General features: G+C 59.2%; 1 protein-coding gene across 4 annotated transcripts; it reads left to right on the top strand.

The window, feature by feature from the left end:
• SUSD3 (sushi domain containing 3) lies at nucleotides 1-16,832 on the top strand. Of its 4 annotated transcripts, XM_023243200.2 has the most exons (6): nucleotides 33-154; nucleotides 4,540-4,620; nucleotides 10,947-11,135; nucleotides 12,620-12,764; nucleotides 13,145-13,297; nucleotides 16,151-16,832. In XM_023243200.2, the coding sequence occupies exons 2-6, from the start codon at nucleotides 4,575-4,577 to the stop codon at nucleotides 16,341-16,343; spliced, it is 726 nt and encodes a 241-aa protein (XP_023098968.2). In that variant the 5' UTR covers nucleotides 33-154; nucleotides 4,540-4,574; the 3' UTR covers nucleotides 16,344-16,832. The 4 variants fall into 4 exon arrangements, with proteins under 4 accessions (XP_023098967.2, XP_023098968.2, XP_019671214.2 ...); XM_023243199.2 differs by lacking the exon at nucleotides 4,540-4,620 and having other exon boundaries at nucleotides 1-154; XM_019815655.3 differs by lacking the exons at nucleotides 33-154; nucleotides 4,540-4,620 and adding an exon at nucleotides 457-598.
• The last annotated feature ends 4,774 nt before the right edge of the window (nucleotides 16,833-21,606 follow it).

Raw genomic sequence — 21,606 nt, forward strand, 5'->3', positions numbered from 1 at the left:
TCCCGGGCCGCCCCGCCCCTCCGGCTCAGGCCCCGCGGTCCCCGCCGAGCGGCGAGGAGCGCAGGGATGCACGGGGCGGCCTCGACCCCTCGCCGCAGGGCGAGGCCCGGGGGGCGCGCGGTGGACGCCGAACCCGCCCCGGGGAACGGCACAGGTGAGCGCCGGGGCTGCGGACCACGAGCGAGGCTCTGCACCCATTTCACGGACCGGGAAGCCAAGAGGCGCGCGGCGCAGCGGGAGCGGGGAGGGGGTGCGCACAGCCGTGGCGGTGGGGGCGCGCAGCCGGGAGAAGGGGCGCACGGCCGCGTCCGGGGAGGCCCACAGCCCGAGACCCGCCCGAGGACGACCCTCTCTGACCCTCCCCTCCCGCCCAGCCGGCGCCTCAGCTGAGCCGAAGCCCGGCTGCAGGCGGCCCGAAACCAGGCGGCGGCGGCCAGCCGCCCCTCCGCGCAGGTGCGCGCCCGCTCCCGCTGCGGCGCCCGCCCCGCCCGCGCCCCGCTCGGAGCAGGGAAGTCGGTGCGGCGGACGTGGGGACCCGGCCTCGCTTAGCGGGGAGGCGCTCCGATGCCCCGGCTGGCCCCCCACCCCCAGTTCACAGGTGAGGAAACTGAGCCTGGCGGGGGAACGACTCTCCGCGGTCGCCAGGCTCCCGGGCCAGGGACGAAGTCTGGGGTCTCTGGAAGTGGGAGGACTGGCACTTAGCGTACTTTGTGACTGATTTCGAGAATGTTTTGAAGAGGGTTCACCTTCGTGCTTTGGCTGCGGTGTGGGCAGCTCGTCCGAAGCCCCAGGTTTGGAGGCTGGCTTTGCTGCATGAATGCGCCTAAAGCTTAACTGAGAAACAGAACCAGAGGTCCCCGAGGCTCACTTTAGCGGACACTGCCCCCTCCCCCTTATGCCTGAAGGTCTCTGCACACCTGTGGCCCAGGCCAGGCTCAGGACTAGGCTCTTTGCACGGGTGGAAGCGGGGCCTGGAGGAGCCCCCCCTGGGTGCTGCCAGTCCTGCTTAAAACAGTCCCCACCCTGGGGGCCCTGGCGGGCAGCTCCTTCTCAAATGGAGAAACTGAGGCCCAAGGAGGCAAGTTGCTGGCAGAGGAGAGGTGCTTGGCTCTAGGGGCAGCCTGGCCTGGTGAGGTGGGTTTATTTTCTTTGACTCCCTGTCCCCCTAATACCGAATTTGGTGCGTGTGACGACCGAGTGAGTGTTGCCCCACTGCCGGGGAGGTGGGTGTTGACCAAGAGGTGGAGAGACTTGCACAAGACCAGCCTAGGACGGGGAAGGGGAGGCCCTGATGTGTCTGCATACAAAAGACTGTTTGCTGAGAATCCTGGGGGTGGGGGGGTGGGGCCTCAGAGGCCAGTCCCCGCCCTCAGGCTTTCCCCGCCTCCCATCTTAGGGCTCAGACTCCTCTGGCCGCCCTGGGGGTCCCAGCCCATTAGCCCTTCCCCAGCATTTGGGGTTGAAAGACACCTCTCACCTGGGATGTGTCGCTCTGCTTCTGGCCTCAGTTTCCCCCCACGTGCTTAGTGGGCACTGCATGCCTGTCCCCGGCCTTGTGGACCAGTCAGGGGGAGTCAGGAAGGCCTGTGCACCCCCCACCCCCGCCACAGTTGTTCTGCTCCAGGGTAACACAGTCACCCCAGACCCCACCATCCCCCTGCCCCATAGCACCAGTCTTTTGAGCTTGAAATGTGTACCCACTTGTCCCTGTGGGGTTGTGACAGTTTGGCACACGCTACAACCTAGCAGTGGGGGCGGGGGGCGTGTTTTTCCTTGCCGTGGTAAAATGGACGCATCACTCTGCTCTTCCAAAGTCTAGCCTCACGGACCTGGCGTCCCGGGGTCCACGTTCTTCCCTCTTCGCCCAGGTGTGGCTGGTGAAGGGCAGAGGCTGGCTCACAGCAGGGGTTAAGTGTTTGTTGAGTGGAGGCCGGGTGCCCAGCTCGCCATGGAGGCCACCCTTCCGCTGCCCACAGGCCCCCGCCGGCCCTGGCCCGCATCCCGGGCTGCTCCAGCACTCCCTGATGGGGGAGATTGTGCAGGAACGCAGCCCTGCGGGAAGGACACGGTTCCAGCAGCCAGAGGTGACCCCCTCCCACTTCTGGAAGGGCGTTGAAGGAGATGCCTGGGAAGGGGGCTGCAGGAGGACCTGGATGATGAGGGCGTGCCAGGGGCATGACTCCTATATCCCTGCGGCACCGGTGATCTGCGCCCACTTCACAGAGGACAGACCAAGGCCCAGGGGGAGTGGTGGGAATTCAAGTGTGGCCTCCTTGTTCGGAGGTCCAGCTCCGCCTTCTGCCTTCCCCCGCCCCTGGAGCTTTGGGTGGCAGCTCTTCCTGGGTGGGAACCAGCCTAGGTCTGCTCTGAAACACACTGGGGATTCCGCCAGTGTGGGCTGACCCACCAGCTGGGGGGCGTGGCCGGAGACCCCGTCTCCACTGTGGCCGAGGCCCGAGGCCCGGGCCTGCCCTCGGAGGGGACAGGAGACGTGCTCAGAGAGGGCGAGTATCTAGCCTGAAGACACACAGCCGGGGCTGTGGGCCCCCCCCCCCGTGTGGCTGTCCCCCCCTGCTGAGGTCTTGGGGGTCCCACCCTCCATAGAGCACATGTCACCCTTTGAACTCTCCTCCTTGGGTTTCCCTTTCCGTTTGGGGGAAACCCAGACGCAGATCAAGGAAGCAACTCTCCAGTGTCGCAGGGACCCAGGCCCGTGGTGAGCGGGCCCAGCAACCTGTCTCCCCATCCCAGTCTCAGTGCACCTCTTCCCAGAACGGAAAAAAGTAACTGATTTACCAGGTCCGGGGGGGGGGGGGAGGTCAGGGTTTGAGGGCAGTGTGGGCTCCGGGAAGGAGGAGGACGGAGCAGGCAGGCCTGTGGCCCAAGGTTCCAGATAAAAGATTAACAAACAGACTTGTTCTTCACCCTGCTGGCCATGCGGGGCTGGGCTGGGGAAGCACCACCGCAGGCCCTGCACCCCCCCTCCCCATGAGAGGGAGCATCCTCCTGGACCCGTTGGGGTGGGAGCTGGGGACAAGGGGCATTCCAGGGCAAGTCTGCCCTTCACTGTCCAGGGAGCCCCTAGGGTTTGGTTTGGGTTTGTGTCTTCTTTGCAGTGAATCCATTTACTTTGTTTTTCCTGCTTTAAGATTTATTTGCACCTACTAAAAAAGAGGTCGTACAAAAAGGCCACGAAGGGCCCAAGGAGCAATGCACCCACGGTTGAGGGGTGCATAGGTCCAGCCAGAGAAGGGCTGGCGGGGGGGGGGGTGCAGCGCCAGGTGTCTGGGCCAGCCACAGGTGGGAGGGGCCTGGAGGAGAGGACAGCGTGAGGGTGTCCTGCAGGATGCCCAGGGGCAGCGGGGTGTCTGTGAGGGTTTTCAGCAGCGACAGGAGGAGGTGGGATTTGCCTCTTAGATATCAAGGGAGGGGCTGTTGGGAGCCAGTGATGGGGTCTGGGGTCTCCAGGACGGGCAGGGGTCAGTAAGGGCTGTGAGCAGAAGCTGGGTTTGCTGTGTCAAGGGCCATGGTGTCAAGGGCCCGCTGGCCCATCCGCCGGCCGTGGTGATTCCTCAGGACGTCTCTGGGAGGGGGTCTTGGGTGGACGTGACTATAGCCCCCCGCAGCCCTTTGGCACTCAACCACCTCCCTGCCCTGGCTGTGTGTCACCAGTTCTGTGGAAGGGTCTTGTGGGGACCCTGCCAATGTACACGGGGGACATCAGTTTCCTCGTCTGGAAAATGGGCTCAGCCCAGAGATGTGTTCGCTGGCCTTCTGGGCCCAGGGAAGGGATGCCGGAAGAGACCCATAGGAGCCTGGGGGTGTCTGGGGTGCCATGGGCTGGGTGCTCAGAATGAGGCATTGAGCCCCCTCCTGGGGAGTGTTTCTGAGCTCAGGCACTGCTCTGAGGTCTCCCTGGAGTGGCCTTACTCTTCTCATGACCCTTGGGGGGAGTGGGGGGCAGTTCACCCTGTTTTGCAGATGGGGAAATTGAGTCTGAGCAAGGTGAGGCCCAGGTCCAGGACTCAAGTCAGACCCGGTGGAGAGGGCCTGAGGTTTGGGGGCTGGGGGCTTCCCAGCAGGGGCAGGAGCACCTTCCCACCTCAGCATCCTGTCCAGGATGTGGGGCTCCCAGCCGGCCCCCCAGGGAAGGCATTCCCCTCTTCTGGGCAGGTAGTGGGCAGGGCTCCTCCCCCTCCTCTCACCACGATTATTCCTCTGGCCCTGTGTTTGGCCAGCCACACACTGATGCTGTGGCTCCCTGCCTCTGACGGGTGTGAGCTCGGGTCGCTGCCTGGAAATGCAGAGTGTGAGGCCGCAGGGCTGGGGCACGGAGCCAGGACTGCACTTAAAGCCCCCCACTCTGAGTCTCTCGGAGACCCGCAGACCCCCACCCCACAGTGTGCTCACTGGGTGGGCTCTAAATCCTGTCTCCTGTCTGCGGGTCGGTGCCACACCTCCCCCTTCCCTGACGGCCCCCTCTCTCTGTCCCCTTTATGGCTCTGAGCACCTTAGGGAGAATCACTTCTCTCCTTTCAGATGTGTGACCCATCCCCTGGGTGGAGAAACCCAGGATGGGCATCCTGGCCACCCCCACGGGAACTGGCAGCAGCACAGGATGTGAGTGACAGCGGGGCCCTCCCCCAACCCGTGCACACAGGGCGAAGCAGTTCCTGAGATGGCAGTGCTGTCTGGGTACTTCCAGATGGGTCACAGGCCCAGAGCAGCAGGTGGGGGGGGGCGGGGGCGGGGGCGGGGGGGGGGGTGGCCGCAGAGCCCGAGGGGTCTGGGCTGGGCCGGGCCCTGGCTGCCAGGCGGTGACATTCAGCAGTGACACTGGCTGGAGGCTCTCTCCCCTTGTCTTAAATATCACAGACGCACCCGCAGAGCTGAATGGATTTATTACCACACCTCCCAGCCTGACCCTGCCCTTGACACTTCACCAGGCTGCTTCATCACCTCTGCTGCTGCTCTGGTCTGTCCCTCAGGGCTCCTGACCTTCTTGAGAAAGTTCTAGGTGTGCAGGCCAGGCGCTTGGTGTGGGTGCTGTGAGCGCTCCCGGCCTCTCCCCCTGGCCAGCCCCCTCCCCAGGCGGGTCACACGGGGGGCAGCACCGAAAGAGGCTGCTTAGCGGCCCCAGCCCCAGAAGCAGAAGTGGCGGCTCTAAATTGAGGACTAGGAAGTGTTGGCTCCCTGGTGACCCCGGGGAGGGGCCACGTGGCCGGCCTGTGGCTGCTGTGCTCCGTCTACCCGGTTCCAGAATGCCCCGCCCGCCTCCTGGCGGGGAGGACAGCCGGTGTCCGTGTCCACGGGTCCTGGTGGGGGCGCTGGCTGCAGCCCGGTGGCTGGGACAGCCTTTCCGTCGCTCCTGCCTTGGCGCCTGTCGAGGCCAAGTGTGGCGGTCAGTTAAGAGCCCAGAGTCTGCAGTGTTCAGTCCCAGGTCAACGAGTGGAAGCGGGCAGTGTCCACCTCGGGGGCACAGGGTGGGTCCCCTGCCCTCCACGCCGGGGCTCTGCGCGCACACACACACACCGCACCTGCCCCGGTACGCCAGTCTTTTCCATCTTGACCAAGCTAAGGGGCCAAAACAATACCTCGCATTTTAAATTTGCACTTCTTTGATTGACACAAGTATTTTCCTGGAATTTTTAGGAGCTTTATTGAGATATCACTCACCCATTTAAAGTGTGCATTTAACGTGTGCAGCTCAGTGGCTTATAGTACGTTTTCAGATAGGTACAGCCATCACCACAGTCCGTTTTAGAACATTTCATCACCCCGGGGAGAAGCCGTGCTCCCTCCAGCAGTCTCCCCCCCACGCCCCCCGCACCCCCCGCCCATGGCTAATCTGCTTTCCGCCTGTGAGGATTTGCTTGCCTCTTCCAGACACTTCCTATAAACAGAGTCTGACAACATGAGGTTTTGTGACTGACTCAGGCACCGAGCATCCTGTCCTCATAGGGTTCGGCTACACTGTGGCCTGTGTCGCTGCCCCTCTCCTTTTTGTCGTCTGGTGCTGTTCCAGCGGGGCTTGTACCATTTTCTATTTATCTGTCCACTCATCCGTGTGGACGTTGGGGTGGTTTCCACCGTTTGGCTCTCGTGAGTGACGCTGTTGTGTGTGTGTGTGCAAGTCTGTGTGTGGGTGTGTTTTCATCTCGGTTGTGTTGCTGGGCGGGGCGGCGCTGCACCGCGTGGTAACGCCCTGTGTGACCTCAGGAAGGGGGCTTCACGTGTTGTGTTCCCACCTGCAGGGCACGCAGCTCCAGGTTCCCCACCTCCTGGGGACACCTGGTCCTTTTCAGGGACAGGTGCTTGCTGGATGTGAAGCAGGGACTCCCTGGTGATTTGATTTGCATTTGCCTGAAGGAAGGACGTTGAGCATCTTTTCATGTGCTTATGGGGGCCACTGGTGTGTCTGTTGAGAAATGTCTGTCCAGATACTTTACCCATTTTTAAATTTGGTTATTTGTCTTTTATGATGGAGTGAGCATAACGGGGCATCTGGGTGGTTCAGTTGGTTGAACGGCCGACTCTTGATTTCGGCTCAGGTCATGATCCCAGGCTGGTGGATCGAGCCCCGCCTTGGGCTCTGCACTGAACAAGGGGCCTGCTTAAGAGTCTCTCTCTCTCCCTCTGTCACCTCCCTCTCTCTCTCTCCCTCTGCCTCCTCCCCACTCTCGCGCGCACTCTTTCTCTCTCTCAAATAAAAATTTTTTTCATTTATAATTCAGCATAATAACTTCCACACTCTAAACACAAGTCCTTTATCAGATATACAGTTGACAAATATTTTCTCACACTCTGTAGCTTGTCTTCTTACTTTCTTGATCATGGCCTTTGAAGCACAAAGATTTTTAATTTCAGTCAAGTCCCATTTATCTATTTTTTGCTTTTGTCGTTAGTCTTTTGGTGTCGAATCAAGGTCAGGAAGATTTATCCCTCTGCTTTCGTCTGAGAGTTCTGCAGATTTAGCTCTTACGTTTAGGTCTGGGATTCACTTGAAGTTCGTTTTTGTGTCTGGTGTGGGGAGAGGGCCAGCGCTGCTTTGCCTGTGGATGTTGTTGCCCAGCGCTAGCTGCTGGAACACCGTTCTCTTCCCGCCGAACGGTCCTCGTGCCCTCATCAAAGCTCACCTGACTTTAAGAGTTCATTTCTGCACTGTCACTTCTGCTCCATTGGCTCCGGGTCTGTCCCTTTCTCACCGTAGCTTTGTGGAAAGTTTTGAAACAAGAAAGTGTGAGTCCTCCAACTTTGAGGTTTTTCAAGATAGTTTTTGTTGGAACTATCCTAGGTTTTCTGCATTTCCTTAAGAATTTTAGGACCCTCCTGTCCGTTTCTGGAAAGGCAGCAGCTGGGACTCTGGGAGGGGCTGTGGTGTGTCTGCAGAGGAGCCGAGGCTAGTGTGGCGGTCAGTCTCCCGGCCCGCGGGCACGTGCGACTTCACCTCTGGGCAGGACCTTTATTTCCGCCTGCAGTGTCTTGTAGTTTTCGGGGTTTAAGTTTTACTCTTCTTTTGTTCATTTTATTCCTAAGCGATGTATTCCTTCGGACGCTCTTGTGAATGGAATTGCTTTCTTTATTCCACTTTGTTCCCTGCCACTGTGCTGAAATATGATGGATTTTCGGGTGTTGGGCTTGCATCCTGCAGCCTTGCTGGACTTATGAGTTTCTGTAGGTTTTTAGTAGATGCCTGGGGATTTTTGGATTCGAGATGGTGTCAAATGGAGGTTTGCTTCTTTTCTGATGTGAATGCTTTTTATTTAATTTTTTTTTTAAACTAATTGCCCTTCCCCTGGTTTCTGAGACATTGGTTTTTCTTTTCTGATTTACCTGTTCTTTTCTTTTGTGATTGTTGACACCGTCTTAGTAATTTGGTAGTGCCGTCTATCAGGGAAAGACCCGCTCTGGGACAGGTACCCACACCCCCTGCTCTGCTGCTGACTTAGTCCCGGGCCCCTCCCCTGTGGAACCTTGGTTTCCTTGCGGCAAAATGGAGACGATGATTCTTCTCCGCTGTCCTCTGAGATGGTTAGGAGTGCTGCACGAGGCTAGGAGCGAGGGTGCTTCTTGGCCAGAACATTCTATCAGAGCTGCATTGCTGGTGGGGGTAGTGATGCTGGTGTCGGACACCTGCAGACGGGGGCCCACGTCCTCCCAGCCGCAGGACAGATGGGGACAGCTGCGGCCAGTTCCCGCGGTGTGTCACCCAGCCTTGCTGTGCCTCAGTTTCCCCATCTGTAAGGTAGTGGTGGACTGCCCTGCTCACAGGGCTGTAGCCAAGCACCCACTAGGTTCCCAGTGTTAGCTGATCCAGGAGTCAGCGCCCCACCCCTTGCACAAAGCATGAGGGCCCCCGGCTCACATTCTGCCCCACATTTCGGCCCGTGAGCCCCCCGGCCCCCAGTTCTCGGTGGGACAGAACAAGGGGTGGACTAGTGCGGCGTGGCAGAGCACAGCCAAATGCTGTCACTCACAGTCACTGCCCACGGTGAGGCCTGGGGCAGCCGCGGCTCCTACTGTTTTCCTGACAGCACGAAGCGGGGCCGATGCTCAGGGCTACTGCCCCCTTAACAACCTCGCCCTGAGTGGGGCAAGGCCAGCACAGCTGGACAAGGGGTGGCTTGACCTCCCCCTGCCTTGGTTTCCCCTCTGGACAGGTTGGATGTGCCAGGCATGTGCGTGTGTGGTTGTCCCGAGTGACAGCCGCTGTCCTGGGCGGTCCTGGGTGTGCTCTCCTCCCACAGCCTATGTGGAATGGGGTGCCATGGTGGCACGCATGGAGCCCCCGTGGCTGTTTCCGGGTGGGCGTGGCCTTGGGGGGCACTCTAGCCCCCGGGGGCGTCCTGGGTACAGATTTTAAAAGCAGAGCCCGCAGGGTTGGCTGGCGAGTTGGCTGTGGATCAAGAAGCGTCCACGTGTCAGGGCTGGAGCACGGAAGGAGCCGGCCCGGTGCTGCCGTCCGAGTGAACACGGGAAAGGCCACGTGTCGCGCAGCCTGGCGAGTGCAGGAGCTTGGCTGGGTCACAGCGTGCCAGGCTGACGGCAGAATGTCATGGCTGGTGCCTTCCCTGGGCATTGTGCTGAGCAGGGGAGCCAGACACAGGGCACGTGGCTGCGTGCCTATGTCCGTGTGCACACACGTGTTCAGAAGGTAGCCTGGTGCCGTCTTGCTGGTTCCGAATCCCTGCCCTGCAACACAGGAGCTGTGTAGCCTCGGGAAGTGACTTAGCCACCCTGTGCCTCGGTTTCCTAACCTGTCGTGTGGGGAGAATGGTGGCTCCCCAGGAAGGCACTGTCCAGGTTGATGTGTCAGTGCACGTAAGGCGTGCGTTCAGCATCCGGCACTCCGTAGGCTCCCTGTAAGTGCCAGCTGTTGTCATTGTGGTGGTCTTATGACGGTGCTGTGATTGCGACTCCATTCATACTGTCTCTGTACGTCCTTATGGAAGGACGGCTGGCTGGCATTTGTCACCAGGCTATGCCTTGCTTGGCCGCACGGGTCCACGGCCAGGCACATTGGTGGTTTCTGTACACGTGGGGGTGAACATCCTGGTGTAGAAATCCTGGCTGCAGATTCGTAATTCTTTCCTTTGGCTAAATTCTCGGATGATCCACGACACAAAGCTCTTCACACGTTTTCCCATCCAGAAAGGTCTGGATCCACCCAGAGCGGGCGTTCCCAGGCCTCTTGAACTTGGCACATGGTCTTTTTTCTCTTACGATTGGCCAGCTCGAGGGGTGAGAGACGAGGGCTCTGAATCCGCACATCCTCAGCTACTGTGAGGAAACAGATTCTTGCCTCTCGGCTCCTTGTGTTTTTTCTGTGAAGCACGTGTTCCCACGTTAGCCGTTGTTTTTTATTTAGGGTCAGCTTTTGTGGATGGGTACGAAGATACCAACCAGCAAGGGGGTTGAACCTTCGTCCTGCGCTCTCCAGATCTCTTCCCGGTTGTTTCACCTGAGCTTGTTTGTGTCTTAGTTATTGGAGCAACGAAAGTTCTCCTTTCTTACTTTTCACGCACACTGCCCGTCTCTCCCTTCCCCCGTTTTTTCCTTGCTTCTTCCTTTGGAGCTACGCTTAGGTACTAATTGTGTGCAGTTGACCCTTGACCAACACAGGAGTTAGGGGTCCTGACCCCCATGCAGTTGATATTTGGATATAACTTCTGACTCCCCGAAAACTTAACCACTAATGGCTACTGTTGGCCGGAAGCCTTACTGATCACATCAAGAGCTGGTTCACACCTATCTTGCATGTTAGATGGGTTATGTACCGTATGATTACAGTAAAGTAAACTAGAGAAGAGAAACGTCATTAAGAAAGTCGTAAGTAAGAGAAAATCCATTTACAGCCCTGTCCTGTAAACAGTCCACACTTGAGTGTACCCGAGCAGTTCAAAACCGTGTCGTTCAAGAGTCACCTGTGTTTGCTTTTCTTGTCTTCTGACACAGATTCGTTTTTTCTTTTTTCTTTTTTTTTAATTTTTTGTTTTCAACTTTTTTAATTTTATTTTTGGGACAGAGAGAGACAGAGCATGAACGGGGGAGGGGCAGAGAGAGAGGGAGACACAGAATCGGAAACAGGCTCCAGGCTCTGAGCCATCAGCCCAGAGCCCGACGCGGGGCTCGAACTCACGGACCGCGAGATCGTGACCTGGCTGAAGTCGGACGCTTAACCGACTGTGCCACCCAGGCGCCCCCAGATTCGTTTTTTCAACACCGTGGTCTTTGGAACCTCTAGAGTTCACTTAATGTTGGGATCTGCTCCGCGTGGGCCCCCAGGCCACCGGCCGAGTGGCTGCCACGCCAGATGGCCTGGGCCGTGGCACCTTACCCAGGGCGTCGTGTGGCTGTTGGAGCAGCAGCGCCCTTCCCCGCCGGGGCTCCTTCCCACCCTCTGCCGTCCAGGGTAGGGTCCTCATCTCTGCTCTCTTCTTCCCTAGGCACGTGCACACGGGTGCAGCCACCCCCGCGGGGCACCCTTCAAGTCCTTCGTGGCGACGGCACTTCTGTGGGGACTGTCCTCGTGTTCCACTGCCCCTCAGGCCACCAGATGGTTGGGTCCGGTCTCCTCACCTGTGCTTGGAAGGGGAGCATCGCCGAGTGGTCTTCAGTGAGCCCCGTGTGCAAGTGTGAGGCCCGCTTCCCCTGAGCATCTGCAGGGGGTGGGGGGCGGCTGGTCCCGTCATGTGGGGCGTGAGCGTCCACGGAGGGGATGTGGTGGGTACAAGTCCCCGCTAGGCCTCTGTAGGGTCCCGACCCCGCTGCTGGCAGCTGGACAGCCCCCACTGGGCCCTATGTCTGCACATGGACTCCAGGCCCAGCAGCCTCAACCCTCGCTCTGCCACCGACTTGGCCTGTCAGCACCGAGAGCTTGTTTGAGCTGTTCTCTGTCATCTTTTAAGCGGGCAGCTCCGTCTGTTCATTCATTCATTCTTTTATGCACCCATGCAGCAGACCTTAATAGGATATTGTGTGTGCTATGGATTCTAGAACTGGGGACACTGAGGGCCAGGATGCTCGCAACCCCGGGCTCCCCGTCAGGGGACGAGATGGCTTTCTAGCTTTCGAGTTGTATTTGTTGTACAGGGTGGTGAAGGGTTTTCCAAAGGGAGGTCACTGTATCGTGTTGACGTGTGTCGGGCATCAAAGAGGGCTTCGTAGCCAATACGGTTTGGAACATGCTGGATTAATAGGCTACAGCACTTCTCAGAGCCTTTCAAATGCTCGTGTGCTGGATCAGTCTCTGAGAAGGAGGGCGCCCATCCGGATTAGGCTCCAAGATAACAGGGATTCACTGACAAGGAGCTTTCTCTCTGAGGGCCCATAGCCCTCAGGATGGGCATCTCATACGGCACTCCCTGTGGAGGGGGGACCCAGGCTGCGCTGACCCCTCGCTCTGGGGTGGGACTCAAGACAATGGCACCTGTGTTCTGGGTGCTTGTCGTGGCCGGGCAGGAAAGGAAGGCCCTAAGAAGTGCCCCACATGATTCCCCTCACCCCCACGGGCCAGAAGATGGATATATAGCTGCGGGGGCGGCCGGGAGAGCTCTTGGGTCTGGGTGGCCTGTGTTCAGCTGGGGCAGGGGATGGGGGTGGAGGCGGGGCGTGAGCAGTGTCACCGCAGGGCAGGGTGTGCAGTGTTGCTCAGACTAGGACCCTGGGCCTTGTCTTCCCAGGATGCCCGTTAGAAGCCGGTAGAACACTGCTCGACCCATAGCTGAGGTCACACGGCTGTTAAGCAGCAAAGGCCCTTTGGCCTCAGACACAGGCATTCTTCTTGCTTTTGAGCCTCCTGGAAAGTGAACTGAGAAGGCACGTGGGCCCCTGAAGGGTTTACCAGCTTGGAGCACGTGGAAGCAGACCACGGCTGGCATGTGGCTGCCATAGAACCAGGGGGCTATCACTGAACTCCTTTCAGAGCTTTTCCGGGTGTGCTGCTGCGAACTCCTACACACCCTCCGAAACCCTGCCCAAGCACCCCCCCCCCCCTTTAGGGGACAGTGTTCCCTGACAGCCCCAGCCACCAGCACCTACCTCCCTGCCTCCCCCACGGAACGGGGTTGCCGAGGGCCTCGCAAGCCCTGTGCAGGAGGTGGCCCTGTCTCCCTCACAGCCGTACCGCCGTACGAGACCTTCGGCTTCAAGGTGGCCGTGATCGCCTCCATTGTCAGCTGCGCTGTCATCCTGCTCATGTCCGTGGCCTTCCTCACCTGCTGCCTCATGAGGTGCATGAAGAGGAGCGAGCGGCCATCCGACAGGTACGCTGGCCCCAGCGGCCTCCAGCCCTCCCTGCCGCCCGAGCCTGAGGGCAGAGGGCGCTCCATGGGCACTTGCCATCCGTGCCCTGGGCCTCCGGCGGGTGTCCAGGGGCGCTGGGGCTGCCCTGGCTCCTCAGGGAGCCCGGCTACCAAGTGCTGCCCCACAGCAGCCTGCGACTCACAGAGCCTCGCGGCTGTGGAAGGTCTTTCCTAACCAGGCCGCACACATGGGTCTGGTCTGGGCCTCCTTCAGTCTGGGTCCGCTCGCGGCCTGGGCTCTGGCGGTGCTGGGTGAGCAGGGTGACGAGCCAGAGTCCGGCTCATCAACCGCCTTGCAGAGGATTTGGCATCCTGAATGTCCTTTCCCCGTCTCTCCCCAGGGCAACCCAGCTGTGGCTCCAGCTGAGAGCCGGGGACTTGGATACGGTGCAGGCCTCCTACCTCGGCCTCAAGGGCCCGAACAATGGCGGCGGTGGTGGCAGGGACCCCGGGGTCCGCCCTGGCCAGGCGCACGACAACTACAGCTTCACCACGTGGGCACGGGCACGGCGAGGGGGGCATTGGGCGTGAGGGTGGGGGGCCCAGCTCGGTCAGGACGCCCGTCATCCCACACGCTGCCCAGCCTTACCTGGGCCTCAACTCCCACCACCCAGTGCCTTTATCCTGGGAACTCAGACCTGCAGAGACAGGAGGTCCCCTCCTGGGGGATGCAGGAGGGCTCTGGGTCTTGTGCTTCTTGCACGGGCACACAGACTTTCTGAATCGTTACAGGGACTTTCTCTTATGTCCCTTCCTCTGACTCCCAGAGTCTGGTCAAGACTGCACATGGGCTGCAGATACAACAGCTCCCGGTGTTTCTAGCTTTCAGCATGTGCCCTCTGACCCCAGCGCTGGGGCTCCGGGCGCCTTCAGTGGGGCGGGCTGTTTGTTTTTGGCAGCTTTGTCTCTTGCGGGTTCTGGGCCGCCAGGCTTCTGCATGGCCACACTCAGGCTGCATCTCCCGGATGTGCCCCCTGGTGGCGCTGCTGTGGGTCACAGACGCAGGTCAGGCTGGCGCCCTGTGGTCACATGCTCTGGGGCCTCTCGGTTGAGGCGTCCACGTCACGTGATGAAGAGGGGACTCTGCAAGGGGCCATACTGCTCCCCCCACGGCCCTGACCTGTGGGGTTACACATGGTGATTCTAATTGTGCCGTGACTCTGTCCTTCCTGTTGTGAGGAATGAGGATGAGCTCTGGCTGTTTACTCACTTTCTTTTTGGTTTTGCTGTTTGCACGTCACTCTGAACTCTTTCCTGAACTTTATTTTGGGGAGATGTCAGGAGCACACAGAAGCAGACGGAACGTGTAATGGGCCCCCTGTCATGCTCACGGTCACTGTCCCCGACCTCATCTGGGTGCACGTTTCCACAGGCTCCAGTCCTTTCCGTCCACCTGTCCCCGTCTGGTGGCCTTGCTGCATGGTGGCTGCTGCAGCCTCAGGGTCCTCGGTCAAACGGCCAGGGTCTTAGCAGTGCCTGGGCCGGCTGGACAGGGCTCGGGGAGTGCCGGCCGTCACCGTTCATCCTGCTCTTGTCTCGAGGCGCGGCTGTGGTGCGGCGGTCTGGCCCCGTGTCTGTTTGCGACGTCCCGGGCCCGGCGATGGCTGGAGTGTGGAGTCTGGCCCACGGGGAGGCGCTGATTTCCTGTCTCCCTCCCTGGAGCTCCAGATGCACCTTAGACACACACTAGGCGCACGTCACGGTGGCGTGGCAGAAATGCTGCCTCACCCCCTTTCCATCTGTGCACCACGTGGTCCGCGGTCCCCAGAGCGTCGCCCCAGATGCTCCAGCCACAGCACTCGGGTTTGGGTGAATGTCTGCACTTACTTAGAGTGGTTTTCCTTTCTCAAGATGACATTTGGGACCACCCAAGAATGGACTGTTGAGGTCAACAGTCTGGATGTTTTTATTTCCACGTTCTTTCCCCAGGAGCCCAGCACAAGTTATCTGAGCCGTTTTCACAACAGCTGCACCGTCACCGGGTGTCAGGACTTGTCTCCCGCTCACTCCCTTAGCAGGCGCAGCTTCATGCTCCTCGGCGGCTCCTCGGTTAACGCTGAGGTGTTCTCCACACCATCGCTGTCAGCTGTATTGTTGGCTTTAGTCCTTCGGGGTTACTCTGCGCGTCGCCTGCTGGTGACGGCTGTTCTGGGAGCTCTGTGTGTCCTTGGGACAGAAGCGTAGCCACGGCCGCAAGTGCCTGCCTTTTTGCTCCGGCTGCACCGTGGGGTCTCGGCTGATGCATTCCCTTCGCGGACGGTCAGCCCCCCCCCCCCCCCGGCAGGTCTCAGAGCTTTTCCATCGCCCCCTACCCGGTGGCACCTTCCCTTCCCATTACAGACTGTGACACACCGTGCTGTGTCTTAGCTGGGGACGCACGAGTTCAGTGGGGGAGGAATGGCTGTCTCTCGGATGTGCCTTCCTAGGTAAGGCCCAGGGCCTCGAGCCCCCCATCTAGGTCAGTGGGGCTGTCTGGAGGAGGCCAGATGTGCCCCTGGCATTCCTGTTTTCTGTATGTTTCCCAGCAACTCCCAATAGGCCAGGCGCTGCTCTAACCTTAGCGGCGGGCACTGTTTCCATCCCATTTTAATAGAAACTTGTCCAGAATCGCACATAACTGCTAAGCGTGAAGCCGAGTTTGGACTCCGGCTGTCTGGCTCCAAAGTCCACAGCCTCACCCACCAAGCAGTCTTTCCTCTCCGCTAATTAACTGGTTCATTTACTTATTCATCAAACCAACAGAACTTCTTAACTCCTACTACTTCCTAGAGCTTTTCTGAGAGTTAAGTGTGGGGGGAGAAGAGATCCAGGCAGGCTTCCTGGAGGAGGTGATGCCTGTGGTGAACAGATGGGGAGAGTCTGCATTTGGGGGAAGGAGAGAGACAGCATCTTAAGTGGAGGCAGGAAGCAGCAGGGCAGTGTGAGCAGGAGACGACCCGGTGGATGGGGGTGCAGGCTCTGGTCAGGCTGAAGAGTGTGATTGGTTTGTGGGTTGGGGGTGGGATGCACAGAGGAACCGGAGATACAGGCAGTGGGTGATCTGGCCCCAGGCCACCAGGGAGAGGCCTGGCCCCTGTGCTTTCTGCACACGCTGAATAAGCCCCCTTACCCAGCACCGCCCCAGGAAGCCCCTTCCCAGCTTGGAAGGTGGGCATGCTGCTCCTTGGACCACATACCTCATACGAGTGAGGGGTCTGAGGCCCAGGGAGGGGCCTCCTCAGGCTCAGGGCAGTTCTGACCCTGCCCCAAGCCCACTGAAGGCAGGGCCCAGGTGCCCAGCATGGGGGCAGTGTCGGGTTACACGGGGTCCCCGCTCTTCCCCCAAGCTTTGCCTCTTCTTCCTGCAGAGACCTGGGTGAGGGCACCAGAGAAATGGCTGGCATGGCCCGTGGCGTGGACAAGGACCCCTGGACCACCCGTCCTGCTGGCTCACCCCGTGCCCAGGTGATGGTGCACACGGCGGACCTGGGGCACGCCCTGCCTGCCTCCTGGCCCGCTGCAGGAATGTCCAGGCAGCATGCGGCCTACGTCCCAGGGTGACCGAGGCAGAGGCCAGAGCCTGCCCTCCACACTGGGAAGACCAGGCCAACCCCACCACCCAGCCACCTGCATATCCACCTGTGCCCAGCTTAAGAGTGGTCAGTGAAATCACCTTCTGGGGTTAGGGATCCCTCAGGGTGCTGAGCTGGGGACGCCAGTGGGGTGTCCTGTCCCAGGGACGCCCAGCCAGAACAGTTTTTATAGATAGGCTCCCTTGGAACCAGCATGAAGGGTTCTGGAACCAGGTGCAGCCCTGCCTAGCCTGCTCCTTTAAAGAAACTGGAGGACATTTTAAGCAAATCTCACTTATGACAGAGCAGGAGGCCGGGCAGCCAACCTCTCAGCTCCTGCTGGCTGCCTCATCTTCCCCGCAGGCCAGGCCGGGGCCTGTGAGCAGGGGCCCAGCTGGGGTGCTGCCTCTGTTACCTGCACAGTAGCCACGAGGGGTGAGAGGTGGGAAATAAACCATTCTAACACTGGGAAAACAAAGATAAAGACCACTGTCTTGATTTTCAATCTCTGTTGTACTCAGGGTGTAAAACAACTCCCTTATTGTCACTGCTGCTCAGGGCCCCGGGCTTGCTGGGGCTCCGTCGGGCAGTGCCATCAGCAGCCTGCTCACAGAGACCTCAACGGCAGTGGCCGTCTCGAGTGGCCTGGGTCTCCTTGCACACTGGGGGCTGGTGTGCACGGTGAGAGTCCTGAGTGCCAGCCATGCCCTCCGGGGCCTGGGAAGTCCTGCCGGGTCACTGCTGCTGCATGCCAGCCAGCAAGGGGGCAGCTGAACTCCACTTCTGGATGGGAGGAGGACCAGGCACAGGGGGACACCTTCAAAGCCATCACAGTCCCCCAACCCCGAACTCATCAAAGCAGTTTGACAAGAAGATGTCCTGTCTCTTACCACCCAGCCCCTCTTCCTGAGGGGAAAGACAGACAGCATACCTGTATGTCCACACCCATCAGGTGTGGCTCTAAACGTTTGCACCTGCTGCCTTGCTCCTTCAGGGCTCACTGCTCAGCCACGCCTCTGAGTGGCTCCTGGGGGCTGCTAGGTCCCACCCTCCATGTCCACAACTGTCCTGGGCCGGTTAAGATCCAACCTCCAGTCTCCTGCATTTTGGGGTGGGATCTGTCTGGCCATTGAGAAAAGTCACTTTGGTTTGTCCTCTGACCTTCCCTGCTTCCTGCCCGGAGCCTCCGCAGCCACACTGGGGCCGTGAGGGGGGCAGCCTGTGGTCCTCAGGAGCCTGGGCTACCCCCCTGAAACCATGATTGCGGTGTTTCCCATCACTTACAAATATATCCTGATGCGGGCTACCCGGATTGGTCTGTCTGTCCCTTGGCTCTTGTGGGAAGCCACCTGCTGAGGGACCTTGGGTTGTTTTCAGCTGTTGCATTTGATGCCAACATCCTTTCTGTCCTGGGATGCTGTTCCGTAGGGTGGGTTTCAGGGTGGGATCGTGAGGCCAGAGGGTGTGTGCAGCCCTCACCTGGGCACAAGGCATCTTTCACGCCGCGCTCCCGTGGGGGGTGCCGGGGGACACCAGCTGGGCAACGTCGTTCCCAGCCCTCAACCTGAGCAGTGCAGGCTCCACATGATGGTGTCCCCGGCAGACCTGGGCTCTCCCCAGATTCTCTGGCAGTGGCAGGCCGTGCCCCTAGGCCACGCGCCTCTGACGAGTCTGCAGGCTCAGCTGCGGGGGGCCGGGCTGGGGTGACAAGCTGCCGTGACCCCACAGAGGGTGGCCGTGACGCTGTCAGAAACTGCTGTGCTCCTTGCGGGCTTTCAAGTCCTGCCGAGGCAAGTATTTTGTCCCCGGGTACTGACCTGGGGCTCCCGGAGCGCAGGATGGGAAGACTGGGGTGAAGCGGCCCAAGGAGGGCGGCCCCGTTCTCCATTCCTAACAGCTGAGGGTGACAGATGGGGTCCGGCCGGGGCAGGTGCACGAGTGTCAGAGTCCTTGCCCAGGAGACCCGGGGGCGGGAGGCCTCAGCTGTGTGGCACGCTGGGCTCTGAACCCGTGTGCGCCACAGCCAGGGGTCTCTGGTGGATTGGGAGCGTCCCAGACGGTTCAGGGCAGAGAGGCGTCACCCAGCTGCAGAGAACAGGGAAGCAGCCAGCCCCAAGCCCCCCAAAACCAGTCCCACCTTGTACTGGGAAGAGAGGAGTGAACACCTTTCTTTCTGCTTCTGGAAACCCCAAGCTCACTCCCACGGAGGGGCCTCGGCACCTGCCACCACCCCCACCCCCACTCGTGCCTGCAATGCTGCCAGGCCAGCTTCTCCACCCAGGTCATCGCGGTGTTCAGGAAGGGTCCTGCTGCTGCGAGGAACAAGCCCTGTGCCAGCCCCAGGCCCTGGGGTGGAGGCACACCTCAGAGATTTATCTCCCAGTCCTGGGGGCTGGGAGCCCGAGACCCACGTGCCAGCCCATGTGGTTCTGGTGTGGACCCTCGTGCTCGCACACAACCACCTTCTGTGTCCTCACGCGTGCTGGGTGACCAGGGCGGTGGGCTCTCTCGTGTCTGGTTACAAGGACACTAATCGTAGGGATCAGGGCCCCACCCTTAGGACCCAGTTTACACTCAGTACTTCCTCAGAGGTCCATCTCTAGAGACAACCATGGGGCAGGGCCTCGATCCACGGATTTGGGGGACACGAGCATTCAGTCCAGAGCAGCCCCCTAGCCTCAGGGTTTATTTCTTGCTCGCGCTGTGCAGTCACAGGCCCCCAGCTGGGGGAGCAGCCCCATCCCAAGGGGAGGGGTCCATGACCTCTGGGAAGAGGAAGGGATGTGAAGGGTCCCTCAAGGCAGGGCTCTGGCCTGGGGGGCACGCACCTCACTCACGCGCACCACGCATTGACCAGACTGACGTCACGGGCCAGGAGGGTGAGTCTCCTGGTGTGCCCTCCTCCTCTCCACCGCACGTGCTTCGAGGCCTGCCCCAGCCCTTCCAACACGCGAGACCCGCGGTGTTGAGGTGCTAGGATAGCTACGCCATCAGAGAACACCAGTCAGCCCTCAATACTGGGGCGCTGCCGTTCCTGTCCCCAGAAGAGGCTGAGCAGCATCAGGCAGCACCCCATCCCAGGTAGAACGTCCCCCGCTCGGGGGACAGTGGCTGGGGGAAAACTGCCTTGTGAGTCCATTTCTCAGCAACTTGGTTGTCTGTGTGTACCATTTATCCGCTGCTGGACAGCCAGCCACCGGGAAACTCTGGCTTAAAACCACAGCCGCCAGGTTACCATTTCGTCTCCTGGTTCTGTGGGTTTGCTAGGCACGTCTGCCCCACGGCCCTTGTCAGCAGAGGCCGGCCTGGAATCTTCCAGGGGTATCTCCACACATACGTCTGGCAAGTGGCTGTGACTCAAAAGTAAGCGGCCCAGGAAACAACGTGCGAGCTGTTAGCTTCCTCAGGCCTGAACATTCAGGGATTTAGATGCACTTCAGCTTCTGGACTCAGCAGAGAGGAACTCCTGATTCTACCTGCCCCTTCCACTCCCCCAGGCCCAAACACCGATTCCACTTTCTCTGAGACCCCACATCCGGTCCTGCAGCGAGTCCTTGTGACTCAACCTCAAAACCCATGTGGAACCCACTCGGTGTATCCAGCCTCTGGCTCCTGTTGCCCCGATTGTTGGAGTAGCTTCCTGGTCTCCTAGGCTCCTTGCCTCCATTCAGGTACCACCCTGCACACACGTGTGAATTTCCACACAGAAAGAACCCTACCGCAGGGTTGCTTTGGGGTTTTGAATTTCTAATTGTGGTAAAATATGCATAATATAAAAATTTACCATCTTAACCACTGTTAAGCATACAGTGCAGGGGCATTAAGTACATTCACACTCTTGTACAACCATCACCAACATGTTTCCAGAACTTTCCCATCTTCCCAGACTGAACCTCTGTACCCCTTAAACACTCCCCTGTCTCCTCTCTCCCCAGCACCTGGCACCCACCATCCCATACCGTCTGTCTATGGACTTGGCTGCCGTAGGGATCTCATGTAAGTGGAATCCTCCAGTATTTGACCTTTTGTGTCAGCTTATCTCACTTGGTCCTTAATGTTCTGTGCAACCAATTTCCAACGTGTGGAGGGGGCTTCCCCGCACACCAACAAGCAGTTCTCAGAAACCAGCAGAGTGGCCTACAGTTCAACTCACTGCTGACCCTGTCTGCCAGAACTCGATCCCACAAGCTGCGGGCTCTCCTAGAGTGTCCCCCACCTGCCATGCTGCCGACGCCGGCCGTAAATCCAGGTTCTCACCTGTGCATCTGACCAACTGGTTGTAAATCAGAGGTTCCCACCATCCCTTCCTTAGATTGGACTAATTTGCTAGAGTCGTTCACGGAACTCAGAAAGATGCACAGGGCAGCATGTGGAGAGAGGACACGGAGAGTCCAGGCACTCTCCAGGCAGACCACTCTCCCACACCAACGCGGAGTCTCTCTGAACCCTGTCCCTTAAGGCACGATTGACCTATTCATTGGCCCTTGGGGATTGACTCAAGCTCCAGACCCCCTCCTCTCTCCTGAGCCGAGGGGTGGATGGAAAGTTCTAACCCTCCAATCACATGGAGGGTTCTCTGGGCCACCAGCCCCATTCTTAGGTGACCTGGGGACATTCCAAAAGTCGCCACATTAACATAACAAAAGGCACCTTTTTCTCTCCTTTAGGAAATCCCTAGGGTTTTAAGAGTTCTGCCAGGAAGAAGACCAAATATGTATTTCTTACTGTAAATCACAATATCACATTCAACATCATGTCCTCAAGGCTCATCCATGTTGCAGTAGGTGTCAGAATTTCCTTCCTTTTTTTTTTTAATTTTTTTTAACGTTTATTTATTTTTGAGACAGAGCATGAACAAGGGAGGGGCAGAGAGAGAGGGAGACACAGAATCTGAAACAGGCTCCAGGCTCTGAGCTGTCAGCACACAGCCCGACGTGGGGCTCGAACTCACGGACCATGAGATCATGACCTGAGCCGAAGTCGGACGCTTAACCGACCGAGCCACCCAGGCGCCCCTTTCCTTCCTTTTTAAGCCTGAACCCACTGTCTGGACACAGCATATATACTAACCCGTTCCTCCGCTCACGCACACTGGCTGGCTTCTGCCTCTTGGCTACCGTGAATAATGCTGCTCTGAACACGAGTGTGCACACGTCTCTTGGAGACCCTACTGTTAATTCTTTCGTGTGTACAGAGGCTGTTTTCAAACATATCAGTCAGAGATCACCACGCCCTCGTCTCAGCGCATAACC

The sequence above is a fragment of the Felis catus genome, chromosome D4, assembly GCF_018350175.1.
Source record: "Felis catus isolate Fca126 chromosome D4, F.catus_Fca126_mat1.0, whole genome shotgun sequence".
Classification (NCBI taxonomy): Eukaryota; Metazoa; Chordata; class Mammalia; order Carnivora; family Felidae; genus Felis; species Felis catus.

Bases quoted from the DNA above. Each gene is read 5' to 3' on its own strand.
- SUSD3 (XM_023243199.2), top strand. From the start codon at position 67: ATGCACGGGGCGGCCTCGACCCCTCGCCGCAGGGCGAGGCCCGGGGGG. The intron at 155-10,946 runs GTGAGCGCCGGG...CTTCTTCCCTAG, and splicing joins CGCCCCGGGGAACGGCACAG to GCACGTGCACACGGGTGCAG. The intron at 13,298-16,150 runs GTGGGCACGGGC...TTCTTCCTGCAG, and splicing joins GACAACTACAGCTTCACCAC to AGACCTGGGTGAGGGCACCA.